Genomic DNA, 25,439 nt, shown 5'->3' with positions numbered 1-25,439 from the left:
TACTGGAGTGAAACCAACATGTAGCTGGTTATTGCTTACTGACCAGAAGATAAGCATTAATTATTAAAGAGATTATTTTTCATTAGATTAGATTTATTTAACAGTATTTGTAGTATATAATAATGAGCATAAAGTATACAGCTGAAGTTGAATTATTAGCCCCCCTGTTTATTTTTTCCTCAATTTCTGTTTAACAGAGAGGAGATTTTTTTAACACATTTCTAAACATAATAGTTTTAATAACTCCTCTCTAATAACTGATTTATTTTATCTTTGCCATAATGACAGTAAATAATATTTTACTAGATATTTTTCAAGACACTTCTATACAGCTTAAAGTGACATTTAAAGGCTTAACTAGGTTAATTAGGTAAACTAGGCAGGTTAGGGTAATTAGGCAAGTTATTGTATAATGATGATTTGTTCTGTAGACTATCGGGAAAAAAATTCTTAAAGGGGCTAATAATTTTGTCCTTAAAATGGCTTTTAAAAAATTAAAAACTGCTTTTATTCTAGCTTAAATAAAACAAATAAGACTTTCTCTGGAGGAAAAAAATATTATCAGACATACTGTGAAAATTCCCTTGCTCTGTTAAACATCCTTTAAGAAATATTTAAAAAAGAAAAAAAATTAAAAGAGGGGCTAATAATTCTGACTTCAACTGTAGAAGCATTAATAGCATAATTGCATTGTTAGTATTCAGAATATTATTAATAGCATTAAAAAAATTACATATTTTGTAACATTGTACATAATATGTAGGCTATATTAAAATATTATAAAAATTAAAATTTATAGATGTATATAAAGAGTTCAGATGCAAAAACCTCAAAATGCCATTTGACATTTTCTTCTTAAATTAGCATATGTATCAGGCTCCAGTGCTTGGGTTCAGTAATTTCACTTTTATGGCAAAGAATAAGGTCTTTTCATGGTATTCAACTGAAATAACTCAACATAACCAACAGAGGATGAGAATAATGCTCATTTTTGATGGAAATTTTAGACAGCATTTAGAGGTTTTTGCATCTGAACTCTTTCATATATTTATACTCTTCAATATATAAATATATCATTGAAGCATATACAGTAAGCTAATATATACAGTATATAAATATATATATCAGCATATGAAATATTATGAAATTCCTTGTAATTAAAATAACATGGATTTAGCATCTACACTGTACATATACAATATACAAAAAAAACAAAAAAAACAACAACAACATATAGACCATTTCAATGGGACCATTCAATGTCATTGGCCCATGAACATTTCCTGCTTGTTGTCAAACTTTTTCATAACTGTAACAAGAGGCAATTGGATCATACTGTATATTATCTTACAACAACTGCCATAACATTATTTATCAATACACGGACCTTTTTGGATTCTCTGAAGCTAAAGAAATTAAAAATGTGTGAAAGGAAATAGGTTAGGACCATTGTTATTGTTGACACCCCTCAAAACGATTTATAAACATGTGGAAATCCGAATATAAATTATATAATATTATTATAAAATTAAATTAATTTTATTTAAAAAAATATAAAATTATAATACAAACTTAAATATACTTAGCAATTTATTAATTTAAAAAATAATAATACAAAATATTAAGTAGAAAGATCTCAATTGCATTCATTTTTTAATTGTTTGCAGAATTATTATATTTAAAAAAAATGTAGAGGAAAAAACATCTACACTAATACATTTCTAAAAATAGCATGCCCTCCGCTCTTCAACTCTTCCTCTCAGCAATTCAAAGCTGTGTCTGTCCCACGCCAACCCTGCTCTTATAAATCCAGATGTAAAAGTGAACTCCTTATGGCACGAGTATAAACACACACTCCTATCCTTTAAACATCATCTAATTCCTCAGCCAGACTTGATCTCCCACCCACCTGCAATAACACACACACACATACATACACACACATAGATCATTACAGAAGAGCGAATCACAGCTACTTCACTGAGATAACACAGCCTAAACAATGTTAATGTAATGTAATTAGAGCAAAAATAACATAAGCAGAGGGTACGTGACTACACTGGGGTTTCACATGACCCGTCAGTCTGAATACGCGTCTGTCCGCACCCATGTAATGCTGGTGTCAAATATAGGACATACGGGTCATTAAAACAGCCCCAAGTCAAATAACACTGGAATTTTCAGCTATTATTACAACAATAAAAATATATATATGAAAACATAACATACTGCAGACAGCTTATTGATGACAGATGAACGATGATGTAACACTAAACTCTGCCTATATTTGTAAATCAACACTGATATTGCTTTGGAAAACCAGTAAGGTTTTTAGGGATTACAGAATCCTCTGACTCAGTTAGCAAATCTTACATAAACACTTTCTCATTCGTCACTTCCATCATTTGTTTTGAGAAACAGAATTAGATTATTCTTCCTGAAGACTCCTACCAATAAAGAGATGGAACTAATGGGATTGCGAATGTAACGATCAAAAGAAATTTGTATCCTTTTTGTTACACCAATCAGTCAGGGCATTTAAAATGCTAAAAGGGATTTTGAACTATGAAATATTCTACAAAACGGTTTCAAAAATGATAATAATCACAAATTAATCTTGTACACTTTTTCCCCTCACACATACCCTACCATGGGATTTGCACTTATTGCCCATGACCTGAATATCAGACTGATCCTTTACGAAAAGTCTCATACAAGTAAACATTGTGTAGAATGGCATCAAACTAAATAAATTGCCACGGACATGCCATTACAGGAACAACATCCGCAGAAAAATACCATTACAGGTGAAATGGTTGGGATGAAGTGGCGTCTGACAAAAAGGCATCGGATTAAATAGCAACAGACAAAAACACAAACGAAAGTAAATCAGTGTCATGTCCGTAGACAAATATTGTTTGTATTTTTTCTACCGTTTTTGCTCTTGTCATTTTGATTAGGTCTGCCTACTCTGACAGCTGATTGGTCAGGAGACTGGTCTGTCATAATTGGACCACGTGGCTTGGCAACATACTTTAAAAGGGATGGCAGAAAGAGCGGAGAGGAGCGCACTTTTCTTTGATCTCGTTTTTGTAATGCAATGTATTTTTTGTTTAATGCCATGTCAGCAACCAATGCTATTTTAACTATTTTAACCAATGCTATTCATGGCTAGAACATTTTAATAATAAATATACGATTTAAAAACAACAAACAAATGAATACATGAATTAAAAAAATAATAATAATTTAGCGCTAACAAATGATAAAAATTCTACATTTTTTCTGGTGTCACTAAAAATGTCCTTAAGAGAGTTCATTTCATTAAAAAAGCCTTCTGGAACCACATTTTGTCCACTTTTGAGACTTCTGTGTTTTGTACATTTTAATTTAGTTTGATTTGTTTGTTACTTTGATGGCCCAGCTCTTTCCAGCTTCATACAGAGTTACCATTCATTTAGTTTACTCTTTTCTCAGAGAGAAAAATGGATAGGGAGGATGTTGTACGACTTTCATCTTGCAAATACGTACTGTAGGTAACTTATTGTTAGAGACACCAGGTAAAAGGTGAATGCCATCTTTTGTTTTTATTTATTGAATAGTTGAAAATAGAGTAGACTTTTTTGTTTCATTGTGCTTTCTAGCGAGGTAAGAGTTAGAATTGTTTTGTTGTATTTTTTCCTTTGTTTGGCATCACTAGCGTCCCCTTACTCCTGCGTTGACCTAATATTTTAGTTTGATACTTTCTTTTTAAACTTGCTACTTTACTTAATTTTTTCATTACTGTAAATATTTCATTTGGTTTATTTATTTGGCCATTGGTATGGTTGTCACTTTTGTAAATTAAATTTTTTATTGGCATTTCCGTTGTCTATGTCTTTTTGCTTTCACCATCACATAGTCAATTGCCAAACCTTAAATGTTATTACTTTTACCTTAGACTAACATCAAAGAGGTTGTGATTTCAGACAAAAATGTATTTGTATGAAACAACATCAGCGAGACAAAAGTCTATAGAACAAAAGTCTAAAGAACAAAAATGCATTGATTGAAACATTAAAAAGACATTGTAAAAAGCAGCATCAGACAAAACAACATAGGAGGAAAGTATCAGCCAAAAGTCATCAAACGAAAAGACAAAATAAAATTAGTTGAAAGACCATAAAATATTGTACAAAAATGAAATTAAATCATTTAAAAAGACTCTGGATGAAATACCATTAGACATAAATGCATCAGAATGAAATTTCTTCAGATGAAAAAAAAATGGCATTGGACAAAATTACATCAGAAAAAATGCTGTAGACTAATGCTGGGTTTATAAAAAAATAAAAAAAGAATCTCTAAATAAAATAAAATAAAATAAAATAAAATAAAATAAAATAAAATAAAATAAAATAAAATAAAATAAAATAAAATAAAATAAAATAAAGTATTTGTGCAAGTAGATTACATACAAAGTAAATGCAAACACACAAATATTGGTCAAAATTCTACCAGGTGGCATGAATGATGCTAAATGTGTGACATGTTTGTCTTGACCGCAAGTTATTAGCCTTTATTGCATCAAGTTATCGCACAAGTGCAAATAATTCAACGTGAGCCAAAAATGAGCTTGAGGTGAAAAACATCCCGTGAGTAAACTAGAGCTAGTGACGTAGTGCTCTGTGTGGAGTTTTCTTGTTCTCCCTGTGTCTGTGTGGGTTTCCTCAGGGTGCTCCAGTTTCCCCTACAGTCCAAAAACATACTGTAGGTGAATTGGAAGAACTAAATTAGCCGGTACTGGTCTGTTGTGTTAAAGGAGATGAGCCGAAAGGCAAAGCTCTCGATTTACCAGTCAATCTACATTCCTACTCTTACCTATGGTCATGAGCTTTATGTCATAACCGAAAGGACAAGATCTCAGATACAAGCGGGATACAAGCAGATACAAGCGGGCATATATTCATATAGAGTATGAGTGTTAGAGTATATGGGTGTTTCCCAGTGCTGGGTTACAGTTGGAAGGGCATCTGCTGTGTAAAACATATGCTAGAACAGCGACAGTTCATTCCACTGTGGCGATCCCATAAGGGACTAAGCTGAGGGTAACCGAACGAAACTGACATTTAGACCCAATCTGACCTCCTCAGTCAATCTGTACTAGGTTCAGTTGACCACAGGAGAAAGCCGAGGACGCGGGTTGTTAAAATGAGTACAATAGAGTGGAAACAGCAAAAACAAACACATGAACATAAAACAGATAAGCGAACACAAATGAGCTCTGAGGCAAAGGAGCATGGGGAAATAAAAAACATAAATAGTTAGGAAAAATACAGCCGGGAGGAAATAATTGTGAGAAAATGAGATGGGAGGGCAAGACTGAACGCTGTGGGTTGGTAAATAGGTTGCATAAGATATTAAAATCCAACCGTTTGCTCCCATGCTTTAAATGAAACAGGAAAGTGATTCTCACGCTCTCTGCGCCGTACGGAGCCTTTAACTTATCTTGTTGTTGAAGCTGTTAACTCGATCTGACAAAATCAATTCTATGGATCAAAGAAAGCTTTTGAAATGGGTTCCTGAGAAAAACACCAATACAATTACAGGCCCACTGTTGTGAGACAAGATAAAAAAAACAACAAAACAATTTGGATTTACAGTATAAGGGATACAGTCAGTCAGTCTTTATCACGAAATAAGCTGGACAGCGAGGTCTTGTATCGCCCTGAAGGAGTGTATTTTGCAATAATGACATGCTGACTGTACATTATCCCACTTATTACACAACTGCTTACTAGATAAATATATGCGCATGAAATATTGATGACTTGAAATTATTTTATTACACTGTAAAAAGCTTAACTAGCTTATCTTGTTGAATTTATGCTACAAACAGCTTAAAGACTTTGCCAAGAAATGCAGTTCATAACAACACAGAAAACAACCTGTCTAGAAATTAAACACTGGGATATTATAATATTCTTTCATGGTTTTAAGAAATAAATTTTTCATAAAAATGCATTAAAAGATCAAAAATTACAGTAAATATAAAAATACATTTATAATAGTAAAAAAAAGCTCAATTTTAAAGGTCCCATGAAATTAAAATAAAGTTTTTTAGGTGTCAGTGTTGCTAGATTTAAAGATATCTATTAGCTAGTGTGCTCCAAAACAGTGACAAAATGGGAGTTTAGATGATATAAAACTGATACAAACTGGTAAGGCTTGCAGTTTGTTACATCCGTCTAAATGGATCAACGGTTTGATTCACGTCACCTTACACTACAGTTTCTCACCAAATCATAACCAATTAAATGCTTTCTAGTTTCTGACATGCTCCACCCCCTTCAAGATGCTTCTCATTTGCTTTACATTTGATGTACCTGAGCTTAGTCCCTTTATTAATTCATCATTCCACAGTGGAATGAACCGCCAACTTATCCAGCACGCGTTTTACAAAGTGGATGCCCTTTCAGCTGCAACCCATCTCTGGGAAACATCCACACACACTCATTCACACTCATACACTACGAACAATTAAGCCAACCAAATTCACCTGTACCGCATGTCTTTGGACTGTGGGGGAAACCGAAGCACCCAGAGGAAACCAACATGAACGCAGGGAGAACATGCAAACTCCACACAGAAACGCCAACTGATCCAGCCGAGGTTCGACCCAGCGACCTTCTTGCTGTGAGGAGACAGCACTACCTACTGCGCCACTGCGTCGTCATTTATTAAAACATGTAACCATTAAATAAACCCAGCTTTGCGATCTCATAATAGCAGTCACTTAAAATAAAGTTTTAAAAAATGTAATAAATTGCAGCAACTATGCAAATACATTTGAGTCCAGTACAAGTATAAACACAAAGAAACAGACTTACCCATCATATTATAAAGGCTCTGCGGGGCAAACTGCCTAGGCATCTTCTGTATCGCTTCTTTATAAACAGATATAGCCTCCTAAAAAAAACAGAATAGACCATTAACTCTATAAGCAACAATTATATGAATAACCAAAGATTAAATAAAGAAATAAATCCTGAAAAATGTAGTTTCTGAATAGCTAACTAGAATTTTATTGATATTTTTTCCTTGAAAATTGTTTACATTCAATTTATAAAACTAGTTGCTTAGAAACTAATTCATTAACATTTAAAGATTTTCAGTTTTTCCATTTGCTTACGGTTAAAAAGTAGCTTCATATCTTCATTCATATCTACATTGTTAAATGCTTTAAAGTGTGTCTGACCTTGACGGACTGGAAATATATCTTTATGTCAAAGAAGGCGTGGCCTCATTGACACACCCACCAATCCCATAATCATAATAAACAATTGATTTTTTTTGTTTGTTAGGGACCTTTTAAAAATGGTACCCAAAAAGTGGTATAATATGGTTCGCTTTTTGGTACCTTTTGACAGTGGAAACATACATAAAAGCATAAAAGCATATCAAACCGTACCGTACTGTACCACTCAGTGAAAATGGGCCATTGGTTCATCACTTAGTCATTTGAAGGCAATAAGTTTACTCACTTTTCAACTAAATCACTTTTTACAGTGCACCTACATTTTTATAACAACTGCTATTTTCTTTGTTTAATTACCCTTCAATTGTTTTAGACCCTTTGATCACATCAGATTTGGTGTGAACATACAGGTTTATGACCCATTTCCACTGAGTGGTACAGTATGGTATGGTACAGGTCGGTTATGGGTCACCTTTATTAGGCTTGCGTTTTCACTGCCAAAAGGGTACCAATGGAACAGCATGGTGTTCAACAGAAAGTTTCAATCGACGTCATTCTCACTCAGGAAAACATCAAAATAAAGCTGTACAGGTCATTCACATATCATAACAGAAGCCCTTCTCACAAAACAGATTTTTTTTACACATCAATACATGTAGAAATGTTTATTACTAACCTTTCTATGAATATAATTTGATTATAACTGCAGATCAATGACTGTGCTAAATAGCCTGCGGTACCGTCTGCGATTATATAAAATAAATAAATAAATGAATAATTAAACAATAAATATATGAGCACATACAGCCCCTTACAGTCCCTGATATGTTACCAATTACAGAAAAACTACACACAGCAGACATTTAGTCCGTATTTGGGTTCAAAAACAACAAGCAACATGTAGTCCACAGTCATTGCAAACCTCTCATCTGTATCTTTAATCTTCACCAGCACATGTAACCTCTTGTTAGAACATAATTCTGTCATTACAAGTTCATAATAGTCCAAAAGTTGATGATAATATTTTTGGGATATTGCTCTCTTACAAGTTTTGAATTTGAAATGACTTTTATTATCATTTTTAATAGTTTAAAGTATTGATGTCCCGATCAGAGTGATGATAATAGTTAAACATGGCAGTTTGTTAATCTCTTAGTTTGCTGAAATAATCATTTGCTCCTGTTGTTTTTTTTGGGCTTCTTTGTTTTTTCGCACTTCCCACTGTTTCAGAAACCAAGAAACAAGAGATTGATGTCAGAAGCACTTCAATAATCATGCCCACGTTATTATCATCAGCTCAAGAAGTTTGTTATTTCAAATATAGACGTGCAGCACACTCTATCAAGAAAGTAAAACTGCTCAAGCTTTAGATGGCCTTGTAAACAATTAAGGTGCACAGGGTAGATTCAGTGTTCTTCTTGGCTTTGTGGCTGTTCATCAAGACGACAACAAGGTCTGTTTAAGCTCAGGTTGACCATGGCTTGTTATGATTTGTATATACTGTATTATTACGGTGTAATGTCTCGACGGTGTTTAAAAATGGTGGTTCCTTTATTTTTATGCTCCTGGCTTGTGCATGCGCTATTGACGTTTCTCTCTCAACCAATAGCATTCAGCTGCGCGTCTAGCTCCACCTTTTGGTAGCCTTTTGTTTTGCTGACTACCCTTTGAAAAGGGTACCCAAAAAGTGGTACGGTACGGTCCGCTTTATAACCTTTGACAATGAAACAAGGCATAAAAGCGTATGAACTGTATCGTACCGTACTCTAACACTCAGTGGAAACGGGCCATTAGTTCATTTCTTAGTAATTAAAAGGCAATAATTTTACTTACTTTTCAACGAATCCCTCTTGTACTACAGTGCACCTACATTTTTATGACGAATACTATTTTTTTTTTTTGTATAAACTACCTCTTCAATTGTTTTGATCACATCAGGTTTGGTGTGAACATACAATTTTAAAGCCCATCTCACCTCCTGATGGCCCTGTTCATGAAGCAGCTTCCCAAGGTTATAGAGGCAGCTGGTAACCGAGCTTTTGTGTGCATGCGGATCCTTCAGGTTTTCATCTGAGATCTCAGCACAAGTCACAAAAGTGCGCTTGGCTTCCTCGAGACGGCCCTGGTTCATCAGGACAATCCCTGTGTTCAAGTAGGCGGCTGAAAGAGAGAACGAGAGAAAGGGGTGAATATCAGTGCAAAAGGTAATGAGGCTTATTGAGGCTCAGCAAAAGACCTCCACTGGGGCTCCAGGAATGAACTAGTTGATTTATGCAGATCAGCGGCCTGCAGTCTAGTCGATAAGGTGCCAATACATATTCACGATCCAGCCGGGCCTGAATTGAGTTGAAATCAGCAGGGGGATATCCCACTCCAGCTGCAGGCTTAATTCTCAAGCTCTTAATAGACCGCGGATATACACAGAACCAGATATAAATGAGTTTATATCACTTGGACGGGACAATTTATTACAACAAATGCAGAAGGGAATCAGGGGGAAAGCAGACATCCATCACTCTCCTAAAAGCTGCAATATGTTTGTGCCCAGATCTCCAATATTACTGATCTTTTACAGACGTCTGACAGTATATTAATGTGAGGATATACAAGCTCAAAACTGCTCAGAGCTGGGGAGTTACAGAACACATGTTGTCCTGTGTTTGAAATACAAAATATAATTGAAGGATATATATGGAAAAGTACATTCATTTGAAGTGTAAGTTACATTGTGTTCACCAGTCGGGATTTAAACAGTGTCATAACGTTGACCATTTCAACAGCCGCTGCTTTAGGTTGTGCATTGATGGCCACTGTACAACATTATCTCGTCATCAATGAATTAGTTTAAAATTCAACAGATGTTCTGAGTCTCATTCAACAACGACAGAGGAGACATGAGTAGTGCTTTATTTCTTCTAACTAAATAAGTTATCAGTTGTCATTTGTGTAGTCCTGTTGTGTCAAACTCTGATCTATCCTCTCTTGTTCATTGCCTATTTTGACTAGTGGCTGCTGTGGATCCATCTCTAAACTGGAATCTCTGTTGGATTAGTTTCCTTCTCTGACTGTTCTCTCCATAATAACAACTACGCCTGGTGTTCGGCTGCACTCCCCTGCCTGCTGCATTCTCCAGCCCAGAGCTTTGATGCTCAGTGTCTGCATTTTGCCTTCTTGTTTACTTTTCTTGTTTGTTTACTTAACTTTCTCAATTGACGTTTTAATTTGACCTACACTTTTAGTTGAATTATATATATATATATATATAGTTGATAATTTATTATAATTTAAACATTTTATACTGTTTGCTTATAATTAGATGTGCACTGAATGTATTAAATATGAAATATATAATTAAAAAGTTTGATTATATACATTTGCAGGGCATTTTTACACTTAAAAGTTTAAATATGTAGTTTTTTAATTAAAAATATATATTTTATTTAACAGAAAAATAATGAACAATATTAAATATCAAGCAAACTGGAAAATTATTACTGCTTATCCTGCATTCTAGTCAGTATTGATAAACATTATTACATGTAGTAAGAACGTCTTCTCATGGTTGCTGAATGTAACACGACACTGTTGCTAAAGCCTTCTCACGTCTTACATTTTTACGTTGTGATAATGTAGCAAGTACATAAGTGGCGACGTTGCTTTTACAAAAACGCAATGTTGTACAGACATTGCTACAACATAGATGTATTTGTTGGGAAAAATATCTTCTATTTTTCCTCGTTTGTTTATGCTTTTGAATTGCATTATGGGATATTGCTCTCTTAAAAGAACTTTTAACTTTGAAATGACTTTTGTTATAATTTTTAATAGTTTAAAGTAGGGATGTCCTGATCAGGTTTTTTTGCCCTCGAGTCTGAGTCATTTGATTTTGAATATCTAACATTACCTAAACCCGATTCAATGATCTTTATTACATAAAAAAAGAATAGAGAAGAGCAAAGAATCAGATCCAGGAGGTCTCTTATTTTTCATTTAATTCCCCTTATTTTAACATTCAACAACTCTGTTATCAAACAGAGCCCTTCTGTGAGGTAGTTTGAACAATCAAGTAATAAACAGCATAAATTCTTCATTTGTGGACTTTAAATATATAAAAAAATGAATATAAAAACAAATAGCACCTTAACCTAAAATACCCGGCAAGCATGCGCACACACACACGCACACACACACACACACGCACGCACGCACGCACGCACGCACGCACGCACGCACGCACGCACGCACACATATTACAAAGAACTGCATTTCTAACTCTCACTGTCATCACAGTAGTAAGTTTCACAGAAGAAAATGTTTTTCTTAATGAAACTCACTGTATAGTGTCAGGTGTTTGTTTTTGAGGTGCCTCATAAGGTTTGTTGTAGCCTTTTCTTTTCCACCTCTTGCAATCCCAAGTTTACATATCTCATATATACATACATATATATTCAAGTACTGATCGGGAGGTAACGTCTGATTCCGTTTGAGTCTGAAACCATGTGATCGGGTCCGATTTCCGATCACGTGATCGGATCAGGAGACCCCTAGTTTAAAGTAATATATTCTCTGGGATGGTGCTGTAAAGTATGCTACAAAACCATGTAATAAAATGACAGTACATTTTCTGATATTTTACAGTCTATACATTATTTATTATGCATTATATTACTTTAAACGACTACAATGTCAATAAAAGTCACTTTATTGAACTGTAGAGTTGAATTTTGAGCATTAAAAGTTAACAGAGCAGAGATGAACGTCTCATAATGCAATTCACAACTGTAAATAAACGCAAAGCACCACCTCCGATATTTCACTGTCAAATAGAACAGTTATCATGAACACTGTTGCTAGTGTAAACAGAAGTTTGCAATGTTTTCCTCACCTCGGAGTTCTTCTGATTGGGTCAGTTCTTTGAAACTGATCAGAGCCATAGAAAGAGAGAGAGGGAAAACTCCATTGACTCCAATGGAATGGAACGTTTCTTCAACAGCAATAGCGGCTCATGGAGATTCTCAATAGTTACCAAAAGCATTTACAGCCAACTTGAGTTGTTGGTCTTGCACTTTTAAGTGGTACAATGTTTTTAAAAATAAGATTGTGTATATTTTAATGTTATCTAACACTATTGTATAGTCCTTATTACAATGTTAAATACGTGTTGTTTGCAAATACATTAGTAGTCGACTTCTCATGTGTAAACAATCTATTCTAAATATAAAACTATGCGTTCTCTACATAGCTCATAGTGCTGTAAACGTGTCAGAAAGCTTAATCTGGTGACATAAAATCAACATGGTGTGTGTTTAATATAACACTCACCACAGTGGTCGAAAATTGCTTATTATATGCATGTTGTTTTTTAATGTGACCATTAGCTACTATTTTTTTTTTCTTCAGTAGGTTATGGATAAATATGGTGATTCTAATAATTTAGGTGCACTGTACGAGAAAGCACGACCACCCATAGTCTTTAGTTTACAGCGTGGCTGATAGAGCAAAAGTCCAGATGAAGAACGAAGACTGCGGGTGGGAGTGGCCAGAGTTACCAGGTCATAGATGTAGTCAGGTGCTAGCCCATGCACTGCTTTATATGTTAAAATCAGAGTCTTAAATCAATACGTGACTTAACAGGAAGCCTGTGAAGTTGCTGAAGTACAGGAGTGATATGGTGGCACGACATTACATTAAAAATTGGATTTTTACATGTTTTTGACACACCTCATATGCTAAAAAACTACAGCACTGTATTAAAATACTATCCTAAACAACTATAATGTAGGAGATATCCAACCAAACAATACTTGAATATATTGCTGAATAATATTTAGTAACATTTACATTTCTTTACATTTCTAGAAAACATGTTAGTCTTGATCTTCAACCAGTGATAATTACATACTGTTCGACAAGCTAGTTGATTCTGAAAATATATAAATAAAAAATAAAGATTAGCACAAAATATCTCTCTTTTTTATCAGAGCTCATAAATCCCAAGACTCCTCTGCATGCATCCTGCTAATCGTCTCTCAGGGCAAATCAGCTCATTCAAGCAGAGCAGCAATAATTTCCTCCCATGACACTAAAAACAACATGGGAAAATTCAACCAAAAAACCTCCAAATGGCCAAAAATAGCATGTGCATTTCATTTGGATATGGGGCAAGCAAATGCATTCACTGGGCCTGACACTATGAAAGGACTTTGGCCTGAATCCTTAGGTTTTTTTTCAGTTGAAATCGAATCAAACGTCAATCATTCTTTGACAAGAGTGGAAAGTCACTGTGGAGGCCTGTGAATCATCATTATTTCTCTAATGCTGGACTTCATCCCAACACACACACACACACACACACACACACACACACACACACACACACACACACACACACACACACACACACACACACACACACACACACACACACACACACACACACACACACACACACACACACACACACACACAAATTTCAGACTGTAGTTGCCTGGACACTGAAGACTGAGGAGGCTTGAAATTGTGGATAAAGAGACGAGCTGTACTTACAAGCCAGTGTTGGCCTGCTCCCAATGGCCAGCTTATAGTAGTGAAGGGCCTCTGAAAACCTGCTGTTCTCCTGGAGCAACAGACCCCTGCAATCCAAACACATCAAGACAGACAAACAACAAATGTTACAAATGATGAGGGATGACATTATTTAAAACTGACAAAAAGTGTATAAATGCAGTGATACAGTCCCTTGATTTATATAAAAGTTTGTTTAGTGATATTGAATTTCAACAAAACCTTCCAAAACAAGCAAACAAATTAAACAAGTTGCTCAGCAGTAATTTAACAAGCTAGACCTTTTTAAATATATATATATTTTAGAATTTTGCAGGAACAAACACAGTTTTTTTTGTTTTGTATTAAAAAGGAAAATAAAGTGAGTCTTAAAACAAAGTTGATGAACCAGATTAAAATATGTTCAAAAAGATAGTAGTAAAGCCTCTTGAGAAACTATATGACCGTTTGTATTACAAGAACCTCACAAGGCTGGCAAGGAACATCATTTTGAATCCTAGTCATGCGTGCAATCATAGATTTATACCATTAAAGTCTAACCGTCGATTTAGAGTCTCAAGTTTTAATGAAAAGAAATTTAAAAAGTAATTTGTACATCAGGTTGTCTTGGAGCTGAATAAGGTCCATAAAAATGTTTTTTTTTCTTCTTTTGTATTTCTTTGTCTCTTTGGAAGAAGCATTTATCATGCTGTTTTGCAAGAAAAAATTCAAATGCAAGTTTGACTAAGTAATTTATTGTAATGTATTGTATAAATATTTTTTTCCCTTTTTTACTTTTATCATCATCATTATTGTACTTCTACTTCTTCTTCTTCTTCTTCTTCTTCTTATTATTATTATTATATTATTTCATGGTTTTGACATTTTATCATTTTAACTTTAAATTATTATTATTATTATTATTATTATCAAAATTTTTATTTTTTTTTAATAAAAAATATAAATCATTTAATTATTTTTTTGACATTTTTATTATTTAAACTCACTATTATTATTATTATTATTATTAATAATAATAATAATAATATTAATAATAATAATAATAATAATAATAAATGTCATTATTTTTTACATTTTTATTATTTAAACATAAGACTACTACAACCATTATGATTATTTTTACTATTATTATTATTAGCATTTTTATTTTTATTATATACTTTTACAAACATGATGTTAAATAAGAAAACAAACAAACAAATGTGCTTTTCTGATCTTATTAATCTGATCAAAAAAGTTTTAAATTGTTATAAAAATGTAAATAAACAATATTTAAATATACAAAAATAGCAAATTAATCCCCATGCTACTTATTTTTTATTTCTAATTACAAAAGCACATGAAAAAAATAACCCTGCCACACTGGATGACATGCAGTGTGCAAAATTATTTACAAAATGATTTCGTTCTGCCTGAAAAATTGAGATGCATCGAGAATGGGTTTGTAATCACATCACAACCCCCTGAATTAAAATCAAATCAGACTGCGAGATGCCTGAGGATCTCCTCTAACCACTGCTTTACATGTATTGCTGTGAACAGGCCAAACGTGTGCGGTATATGAATTATGTATTAAGTGTCTCCGTGGCCTGACGCTGGGGGTTAATGTGTCTAGAGGGACCCTGTCAGTGTCCTCTGGAAGACGGATGAATCTGGGGACAGTGTGGGTCTAGCGGTTTACTGTGCTTTGACAGGACAGATGGACAGAATTCTGCTCACTCACAGGTTATACAACATGTCGGCCATGTTCCTTCGGTAGTACAGAGCATTTCTGTAGGCTTGCTCAGCCTCCTCCACCTTCCCCTGGTTCTTCAAGACGTTTCCCAAGTTGCCCCAGGCTAAGGACAGAGAGTAAAACAGTAAAATATGCAGTTTCATGAATAAACACTACACAACAGCACACAAAACAGAAAACAAAAACAAAGACAAACAGAAAAAAGAACAAAACGGAACCAAACAGAACCAAACAAAAAAGAAACAGAAAAAAGTGAACAAAACACCACAACACAGACAACACAAAACAGAAAACAAAACAAAACAAAGACAAAGAGAACCAAACAAAACATCAAAACAGGACCAAACAAAATCAAAACAGAACAGAACCAAAAAAAAACTAAACAAATTAAACAACACCAAATAAAAATCAAACCACATTAAGCCAAACAAACCAAACAAAACCAAAAAAACACAAAGCAAAAAAAAAACAAAAAACAAAGCCAAAACAAAATCCAAAGCAAAAAACAACAAAGAAAATATAATATAATATAAAAAAAATATATATTTTGTATTAAAATTGGTCTGATACTGTGATAAATAAGTGATTTTGCATTAAGTGACTCATGTTTTTTTTTATCTTTAATTTACAGAAGATTATTAAAAGGGATTGATTTTCATAACATTTTCACAACATATTATGTTTATATAAAATAATTGAGATGTATTTCATGCTTTATTTTTGTAATACGAATTTTCAAATTGTGTGTCATTAATTTTGTGGCATTATTGGTTTAATCTTTGGCCTCCAGAATATTTTTACAGTGTTCTCTGTGACGCAACCTGGCTGCAAGCACAAGGCAAAATTGTGAAACTTTTCATGATTGCAAGGCAAGACCATTTGAAATTCATACTCTTCATGAAAGGCAGAAGCAAAGAAAAAAGTAAATTACATTACAATAATGCAATCTTAGATGCTAGCCATGCATAATATCTGTGCCAAGAAAAGGGCAAAAGTGACACCGCCTGCAAAACTGGATCATGGGAGGCAATTACGAAGTCATATTGACATCGCCTGACTTGATAAATGATTTAAATGGAATTTTGACAATCAATTTAAATGACTTAACAAATGAAGATAACAGGGTGTCATTAATATATGAAATTCAATCAAGAGAGGATGATCATTTAACAGTTCAGCGGCTCTTCTATACAAACAAAATGATCTCAGTGCATGAATACAAGTGATTGATAAACTGGAAGGATTTTTAATATATGACTTGCAATTAAAGAAGCAATATTCTCAGCGCTTATGGAAATGAGTACTTAAAATGCATTGGCAAATTTGCTTTTATGCTAATGCACACTTCATAAATGTCAATCTTACTTAATTAAAAAATTATATTAACTAAAAGATTAGATTTTGAGTAATAGAGTGGAAAAACTCCAAAGATGCACTGCCATGAGAACAAACTGAGATAGCATGATACATAAAGCCTCAAACCTCATAATGTTTTATGATAAAAAGAGATTAGCTACTTTTGGTTTTCAGCTGAATTTGGAAGAAGAAAATGATTACAACACAGTTTATAATGTGTATAAATAGAGACAATTCTATAAGCAAACAGTGAATATTTATTTACATGATGCTACATAGCATTTTTTCTAAACATTTAAAAAAAGGAGTTTAAATCTGAATTTTCGTTTCATTAGCTGCAATAAAATATTTATGCACTATAAATACGTTTGAAGGAGTCTGCATGCTCATAACTTCACTAGCAATGCCAAAGTTTTAGAATATTTTTAAAATATCAATTTTTGGAGCCTTAGTGTTGCAGACTAATTTATTTACTTTTTTAATATATATGTTTTTGCTCGAGGGCTCATTTAAGATTGATGCGCATGCTTTTCTTGGCATTTTAACTAACTAACTAACTAAATGCATAAATAAATAAATAAAAAAATAGAAAAATAAAAAATAAATAAATACATACATACATACATACATACATACATATATATACATACATACATACATACATACATACATACATACATACATAAATATCTTCCAAGTAATTTTTTTTCTCATTTATTGTTCAATGCATTAATATTACTAAAACTGAATAAATGCAAGTGTATATACAACAGGCTGACAGCTATGCATCCTCAAACTTCACTAGCAATGCCGAAGTACTAAAATATTTGTATTGCCATGGTGTTGCCGACTAATTTATTTACTTTTTTATTATAGCTAAAACGGTTGATGTTCTGCCACAAGATTGTGACAAGAGGCTGCATAATAAGTCCTTAGTGGAAAAAAAACAGCATTTTCACAGCATAAGTTTCAAACTACAGCTGAACAAATCATTATAAAACAGGTAAGTGACATTCTAAGTTGATCTCTCTCTTTTGTTTGTTGTAGTGCTGTGTTTATATCGTAATAATCTGGTAGTGTTTGCATTGCTCTGGTTTTTTCAGGGTTACTTATAGCGATCTCCCAATTGCAAAAGAGAAATACTACACTGTAAGAAAATTCCAGATTTTCCCAACATTTTACTGTAACTTTCCACAGTAAATTACATTAGCATCACTTTACAGAATTTAACTGTAAATATTCGCATTAACGTGTCGAATACAGAATTTTATTGTGAAATTAATCAAATTAGCATGATTACTGTAAAAAGGGCTATATCTTTTGAATGTTAGTTATAAGAATTCAAACTCTTATTTAATTCAACATAGACATTAATACAAATGAACTTTTATGCTAGTATTGGCACTTTTTTTGAAATTTAGAAATAACAGAATGTTATTGCAGCCCCAAAAACAATTTGGTTACATCTTCAAAAATAACTTGTGCTGTTTTGAAATGACGTGAATGTCAGAGTAAATCAAAAATTTTCTTTATTTAACTTTGTAAGGTAAACGTGGATATATGAAATAATTTTAAATGAACATAATGTTGTGCTCAGCCAAAAACGTAATAATAAAAAAAGTAATTATTTCATAAAACCAAACACTGTTAATCACCCAAAATGATTTCAAAGTCAAAGGTAAATGTCAGATTGACTGGCTGAGGAAAGCCTGCTTCACAGTAAAATATAGTTAATTTTATGTGAAATAACAGTAATGGACTTTACTATATACTGTGAAGTTACAATATATGGCTGCAAAAACATGTGAACTACCTCACAATAATTTGTTGTGAATTTGCATACAGTATTTTACTGTGAAAGTAATGCAATTATAAGCCAGTAATTTAGAGTGAATTTAAGGTCATATTTTAACAGTGTGGGAAATCTCTGTAGATTGATGTCTTTTCATGCCGTTCAGCCTTATGATCTTAAACTGTGAGCAAAATCACCTGTTTCGTCATAACTTTAGACATTACATTAGAGAATCATTCAAATACTAGCTCTAAAGTGACATTGTAACTTAGTAACAATACTGCTGCTCTGGCGTCAGCTGCAGATGTGTATGAATGGCGGAAGAAAGTAGTTCCTCTTACCAAGGAGCTTTTGAGACTCTCCGTGTTTGATTTTCTTTTTTTATAAACACAATTACGTCATTGAACTGTTATATAAAAGCAATATTACACTTGTAGCAGTGCAATACATTTACATATATTTTGGATGAATTAATGAATAAATAAATAAATAAATATCAATCCATCAAACCATAAACATACACTAATGACACTAGAACAACTCCTGGTCGGAGAACAATCTGGACTGCTAAAGCAAAGATTGGTATCTTCAGACGTATTGTGTATTGCAATCTCATAATTACCTTTGGCAGGGTTCACAGATATCCCTGACTTGTATAGCATCTCCTCATTCTGCCAGTCTCGGTTCCTCAACACCGTCTTAATTCCAAAGAGAAGAACCAGCGCAGCAGAGCAGCCCAACACCAACGTTCTAGAGGACTTTCTCCTTAGTCGGACATATAAACACCTCATTCCTAAAGCCACCAGCAGACAGTAGCCCATACTAGGAATGTACAGCACTCGCTCGGCCACCACAAAACCAACATAGAAGAACAGATTGGTGGCTGGGATGAAAGGAATGGCTAATAAACCCAATGAAAAGACCACCAAACTTTCAGTAGTGGGTAAAGATGATGAATAGTGCTTTACAGTACCATTTGTTCCATTCATCTGCACTGAGTTTGAGTAGAAAGTTGAGTTTTCATAGTCAGTGCTACAACTGTGTCCATTTGAGGACTTTCCATTTGCTACATGATGGGCTTTACCATTGGTTTCTTTGCTTTTTGTTGGGTAAAGGTGAAGTCCAAACCAGGCCAGAGATAGAAGTGAGGTGTAAAAGGCAACAGTGTGGAGGTTTCGCCAATCGGCAATGCTCCTCAGCAGAGGCAGGGCGTCCATCGACCAATCAAAACTCAGCATGTCAGGGCAGAGGAGGAGCCAGACATTAATAGCGGGCAGGAAGAGGAAGGTTAGGGTTCTAGTGAGGAAACAGGGACAGTCGGCCGCAGGGTTGTCCGAGTTCGAGAAGTTCGGAGGTTTGTTGCCCATCCAGTAAAGACGACAGGCTAGAAGGATGACACCCCAGAAGCCCAGGAGAAACACACTGAGGAGAAGGCGCAGGTTCTTCTTCTGAGAGACAAAAAAAAAAACAGAGGAAAAATATAGATGAGAACATGAAATGACTGATAGGTTCAGATAAAAACATAGGCATACAAATAATGTGAAGGAAAAAGCATTTTTAGATTACCAAACACCAATACAAATAAACTGCACATATTTAAAATCAATATAAAAACAATCTAAATAGAAGATGATTTATTTATACAAAGAGACAAAAAGTAAAAACATAAAAAAGAAAGAATAAAAAGAAATAAAATAAATTTTGCAGAAATAAAATAAAATTCTAAATAAATGAATTTTTAAAATATTTAAAAAATAAATAAAATAAAATAAAATAAATAAAAAATTAAATACAATAAAATAGCTGTGTACCTAGAGCTGATCATAAATCTTTTTTTCTTTTTAGGAAAAACTAAAAGAACAACACTAAAACAGCAGAGGGACATTGTAAAATAAATAAAACAAATGCATTTTCTGAGCTGATTATTAAAATAATTTTGAAAAAAGGGAAAAACTGTTTAAAAAAAGCATACTAAAAGTGCACATCACATTTAAAAAAATAAACAGCAGTCAAAAAAATGCTACTTGTTTAAATTACTTATTTAAACTGAGCTCAAATGTCACAATTGTTGTGTTTGGGACAACTTAATTCCTTTATGTTCAATCCACTTAAATCTGTAAAAACAATCAAGTTAACTTAATCGACTTGTGTTGGGACAACATGAAGGAATTGCGTGGACTGTGTGGTTTCCACCAACACCCTGAGCAAAAGTCTAGAGCATTCCATCTAAATTAAATATGAAACAAGAATTACGAATAATAGTAGCACATCCAACAGTACGCAAATTGAGATTGGAAAAATCAAAACAGCACATTAAAAAATAATATTTGCTACTTTCTCACTTAGGCCCTGTTTACTACGTTTTAGTTTTAAAACAGTGTTTTACAATGAAAACGATCCACGTCCACACTGGCATTTCACCCAGCATTTCTGAAAATATCTCAGTCCACACTACACCTCTGAAAATGCACATCATTTTGCTTTGAGCACACCTCCCCAGGTGAGAGCAGCACACATCAGGCAGTTCATCAAGGATCTTCCGCTAGATTTTATCTCACTATAGTTGTCAAACGTGATATTTGATTCATCATCTCTCTATGTAATGACTCTTCAGTCTTTTGAATCTATTACTCGTTCTCAAATAATGTGTTTTGGCTGAGTGCAAAGATAAGGTAATATATTAATTTATGTAAGCACATACACTGTTTCTGCATATTGACTGATCACTTGCTTTCATTTCCTGCAATGTATGAACTATTGTGCGTTATACTTTTATAAAGGCCATTATTAATTATTAAAACTGATATTCAGCTACATGACGCCTCAACATTTTTTTGCGTTTTTAATATCAAAATGAACATAGCCAGTTCCTCAAATCATTTTGTTGTTAAGATCCAGGGTGATGTAAATGACGTTATAAACTACGCTGTTTTTACCTGTCGTGTCCTCAGGAGTTTGTTTTTCATGTCAAACTTGCAAAGTCTGAACTTAAGGAAAGGGTGTAAGACTGAACTTCGTTACTTAATATTGAGGAAAAAACCCAATCAGATCACACCTCCATTTACAAACGTCTCCGTTTTCCCCCATCCACACTGACATAAAGCAGCAGCGTTTTAAAACTAAAATGGGCTTCTCAGCATTTTCAAAAAGCTCAGTTTTCAGGGCTCAAAAACTCTGGGGTAGTGTGGATGGAAAGCCCAACCATAGCAAAACTTATATGTTTTAAAAAGAAAATGTATTAGTGTAAACGGGGCCTCATTAAACTACTTCTTCAACACTATTATTGAGATTTTGGGGGGGGGGGGGGGGTGCTTCATTGTTTTGTTCAATCCACTAAAATTTGTTAAAACAAATAGTTAACTTAATTGATTTGTGTCAGGACAACCAAAAAAAAAATGTGTGAAACAAAGCATTTTTACAGTGCAGTGCAACCTGGAACTAAAGCAACCTTATTAAGATTCTTAACTGCTGCTCAATACATACTGCACCACATGCGAGTACTAGTTTCATCATTACATCAATCCATTTGATGGTTATTAAAATTCAGCCCTTTGCATCACCAGCCTTTGCAAACAAGTCCAAACTCACACATGCATGCATTTCCCACATTTTTCAGAAAGGCCAGAATAATAAACGCAGCGCCATTGATGGCTGGTCAGCGAGTACAGCCTTGACGTCACAACACCGCATTTATCTCCGTCTCCAACAGCCGCCTTTCACAGACTTTATAAAATAAACAAGATATGGTCCCATAAAGGTGCCAATCCATCATACGGCAGCGCTGATATTAAACACTCCGACATGAAAATGATTTCAGAGTATTTATGGAGTGTTTGAATATTTTACACGTTAAGTAAAAGGAGGGAAAATGTTGTATGGTTCCCAGTAGAGCAGCTGCAGAGTTCAGGATGCCTTCCTTCACGTGTTGATTTTGGACGGAGGACGAGCTCAAGCAATTTTATGACTTCCTCCAAACACGGAACTCATTCAACACAAACGGCAAACAAACATGCAAATGATTACTTCAATGCTTTACAAAATCAGAGACGCAGTTAAAAGGATTTTCACATTTTGTCAGTTTGATCAGTTTCTGAGTTACTTAGTCACTGACACAACTGAAGTTAAGTGTGTTTTGAAGTAAAAACAGGTCTTTTTTTTTTGTTTTTTTTTTTGACGGCCCTCATAATATTTTCTGCTAGAAATATAAGACCATATCATATTTCAAAGTAACAAACCAAGGATCTTTTTTTTTAAAAACAATAACAACAAAAAACAAACATTTATTCTATCTTCATGTGTTCATGTTTTATTACTTCTTGAATGTAAGTTTCATAAAAAAATACCCTTTTTTTGTTTTGTTTTTTTGTGTATTTTGTATAGTATTTAAAAGACATACGCACAAACAATTTGTCCAAATCGACAGGGGTCGATTACAATAAGGTTCATTAGTTATTGCACTTACTAACATGAACTAATCATGAACAACACATGTACAGCATTTATTAATCATAATTGAACATTTACTAATGCATTACTAACATCCAAGTCCATGCTTGTTAACATTAGTTAATGCACCATGAGTTAACATGAACTAACAATGAACTACTGTATTTTCATTGACTAACGTTTACTAACATGAACAAATACAGTAGTAAATTTGTTCATCATTGTTTATTCATTTTAGTAAATGCGTTAATTACATTAACTAATCAACCTTATTGTAAAGTGTGACATAAAAGTTGTATAACTCTTTATTTTATATGCGATCTGATCTACATCGTCTCTGATTGTCTTATATTTTTAATTCTTGTAACCTATTCACGACATGTGCTAGGGATTCTCTTATATACCTAAAACACAGATTGAAAGAGTTGTAGGAAAGTGTTGTCTCTTAATTAGCAAGATATCTCGTCTATGAGATAGTTTACCCAAAAATACCAATTCTGCCATCATTTAATTAGCCTTCGGGAAATTTAGGAAAAACAAATTCTATGAAAGTCAATGCTTACAGGTTTCTTCATTCTTCAAAATATATTTTTTTTTAATGTTCAACAACAGAACATCTTAAACTTGTTTGAAACAAGTGAAGTGTGAGCAAATGAATACAGAGTACCAATTTGAAGTGAACTGTCTCTTTAAATGTGGCATTTTCACATACTTTCAGATGTGCATTTGCCTCCACTCATTTTCCACAAGGTTTGTTTCATAAGCTTTAAAAGATGTTATGTATAGTACATTTGGAAAACACTCATATTGAGAATATGGGAAGAATTAATAAAACTTTCCCTAAAGAATATTTGTGAACGATGTTGTCAGTCCATGACACCATTTATTGTATATCGGGGAATGTTTTGTCTCCCAGCTGACTCTCTAACAGAATGACTGTATGTGTTCTGCATTAATGTCCAGCTGCTCTCAACTCTATAGATTTTTTGGTGCTGTTTTCTGGTCATCTCTGCTTTAGACAAAAAGAACACATTATTGTTCACATGGGAAATCTCTGTATAGCAGGCCACCAGTTCCCATGTAATCATGTTATAAAGCACAGACGTACAGAGCAAGTCCCAGATGGCATAACCTTTGCCATAAGACCTGACAAGTACACAGCTTTGATATGATAACATAGGAAAAGACAACATTCCACAAGAGAGAGAACAAAAGACTTTAAAACTGAGAAAAATAGATAGAAAAATAAAGTAAAAATGTAACACTAAAAATATATATATTTTCTAACTGAAAGAATTTTGGAGCGACAGGGTGGCTCAGTGGTTCGCACTGTCGCCTCACAACAAGAAGGTCACGAGTTCCAGTTGGGCCAGTTGGCATTTCTGTGTGGAGTTTGCATGTTCTCCCCATGCTGGCGTGGGTTTCTTCCAGGTGCTCCAATTTCCCCCACAGTCCAAAGACATGCTGTACAGGTGAATTGAACTAAATTGGCTGGAGTGTATGAGTGAGAATGAGTTTGCATTGATGTTTTTCTGGGTTGCAGGGCATCTGCTGTGTAAAACATATGCTAGAATAGTTGGCGGTTCATTCTACTGTGCGAACCTAGATAAATTAAGGGACAAAGCGGAAGGAAAATGAATGAATGTTATATTTTATATTTTTAATGTGAATTACTTCTTTATTTTTAATTAAATGTTTACACTACTTACTAAAATTATGACCACACAAATGATGACAACTTATATTTCTAGAAATTAAATTTTTTTAGACATGAAATAGTTGCATTATTAATGTTTTAAAATGTTTTACTTATATATATATATATATATATATATATATATATATATATATATATATATATATATATATATATATGTTAAATGTTTTTATTTATAAAGAGACAAATAATATGGTAAACAATTTAAACATTTAAATTCAATAAAAAATCTAATAAAATAAATAAAAATATAAAAATAGTATTTTAATAAATTAAAATGCATATATAACTATTTATTTTAAAATGATAATTCCAACTAATCCCAAGTGTAACATAATAAAATTTTGTTTATTTAAATTTTTTATAAAAATCATTTACATTATTACATATTATTAAACATTATTTATTTAGTTTTGTACAAAATAAATGTATACTATTGCGAAATATAAATTAATATTACATTATTTCCCAGTACTGGGTTGCGGCTGGAAGGACATCTGCTGCATAAAACATAAGCTGGAATAGTTGCCGGTTCATTCCGCTGTGGCGACATCTGATAAATAGGGGACTAAGCCGAAGGAAAATAAACAAA

General features: G+C 33.5%; 1 protein-coding gene across 3 annotated transcripts in view; it reads right to left on the bottom strand.

Moving 5' to 3' along the window:
* The window catches only part of tmtc2b (transmembrane O-mannosyltransferase targeting cadherins 2b), a 204,194-nt gene that overhangs the window by 32,590 nt on the left and 146,165 nt on the right, over positions 1–25,439 (bottom strand). For 2 of the 3 annotated variants that reach the window (XR_015514756.1, XM_087293007.1), the window contains exons 3-7: positions 19,307–20,132; positions 15,525–15,639; positions 13,784–13,869; positions 9,213–9,397; positions 6,870–6,948 (exon numbers count right to left, since the gene is read on the bottom strand). Coding sequence is in view for 2 of the 3 variants with exons in the window: in XM_087293007.1 (XP_087149133.1) it covers positions 6,870–6,948; positions 9,213–9,397; positions 13,784–13,869; positions 15,525–15,639; positions 19,307–20,132 (1,291 nt within the window). In the remaining variant the exon portion in view is untranslated. The remainder of the gene's footprint in view (positions 1–6,869; positions 6,949–9,212; positions 9,398–13,783; positions 13,870–15,524; positions 15,640–19,306; positions 20,133–25,439) is intronic. The other variant, XM_087293008.1, reaches the window with a different exon arrangement.

Source organism: Danio rerio, chromosome 18, assembly GCF_052040795.2.
Source record: "Danio rerio strain M-AB ecotype USA chromosome 18, GRCz13ab, whole genome shotgun sequence".
Classification (NCBI taxonomy): Eukaryota; Metazoa; Chordata; class Actinopteri; order Cypriniformes; family Danionidae; genus Danio; species Danio rerio.
The sequence above is the reverse complement of the archived record's forward strand: the minus strand, read 5'-3'. Positions and strand labels throughout refer to the sequence as shown.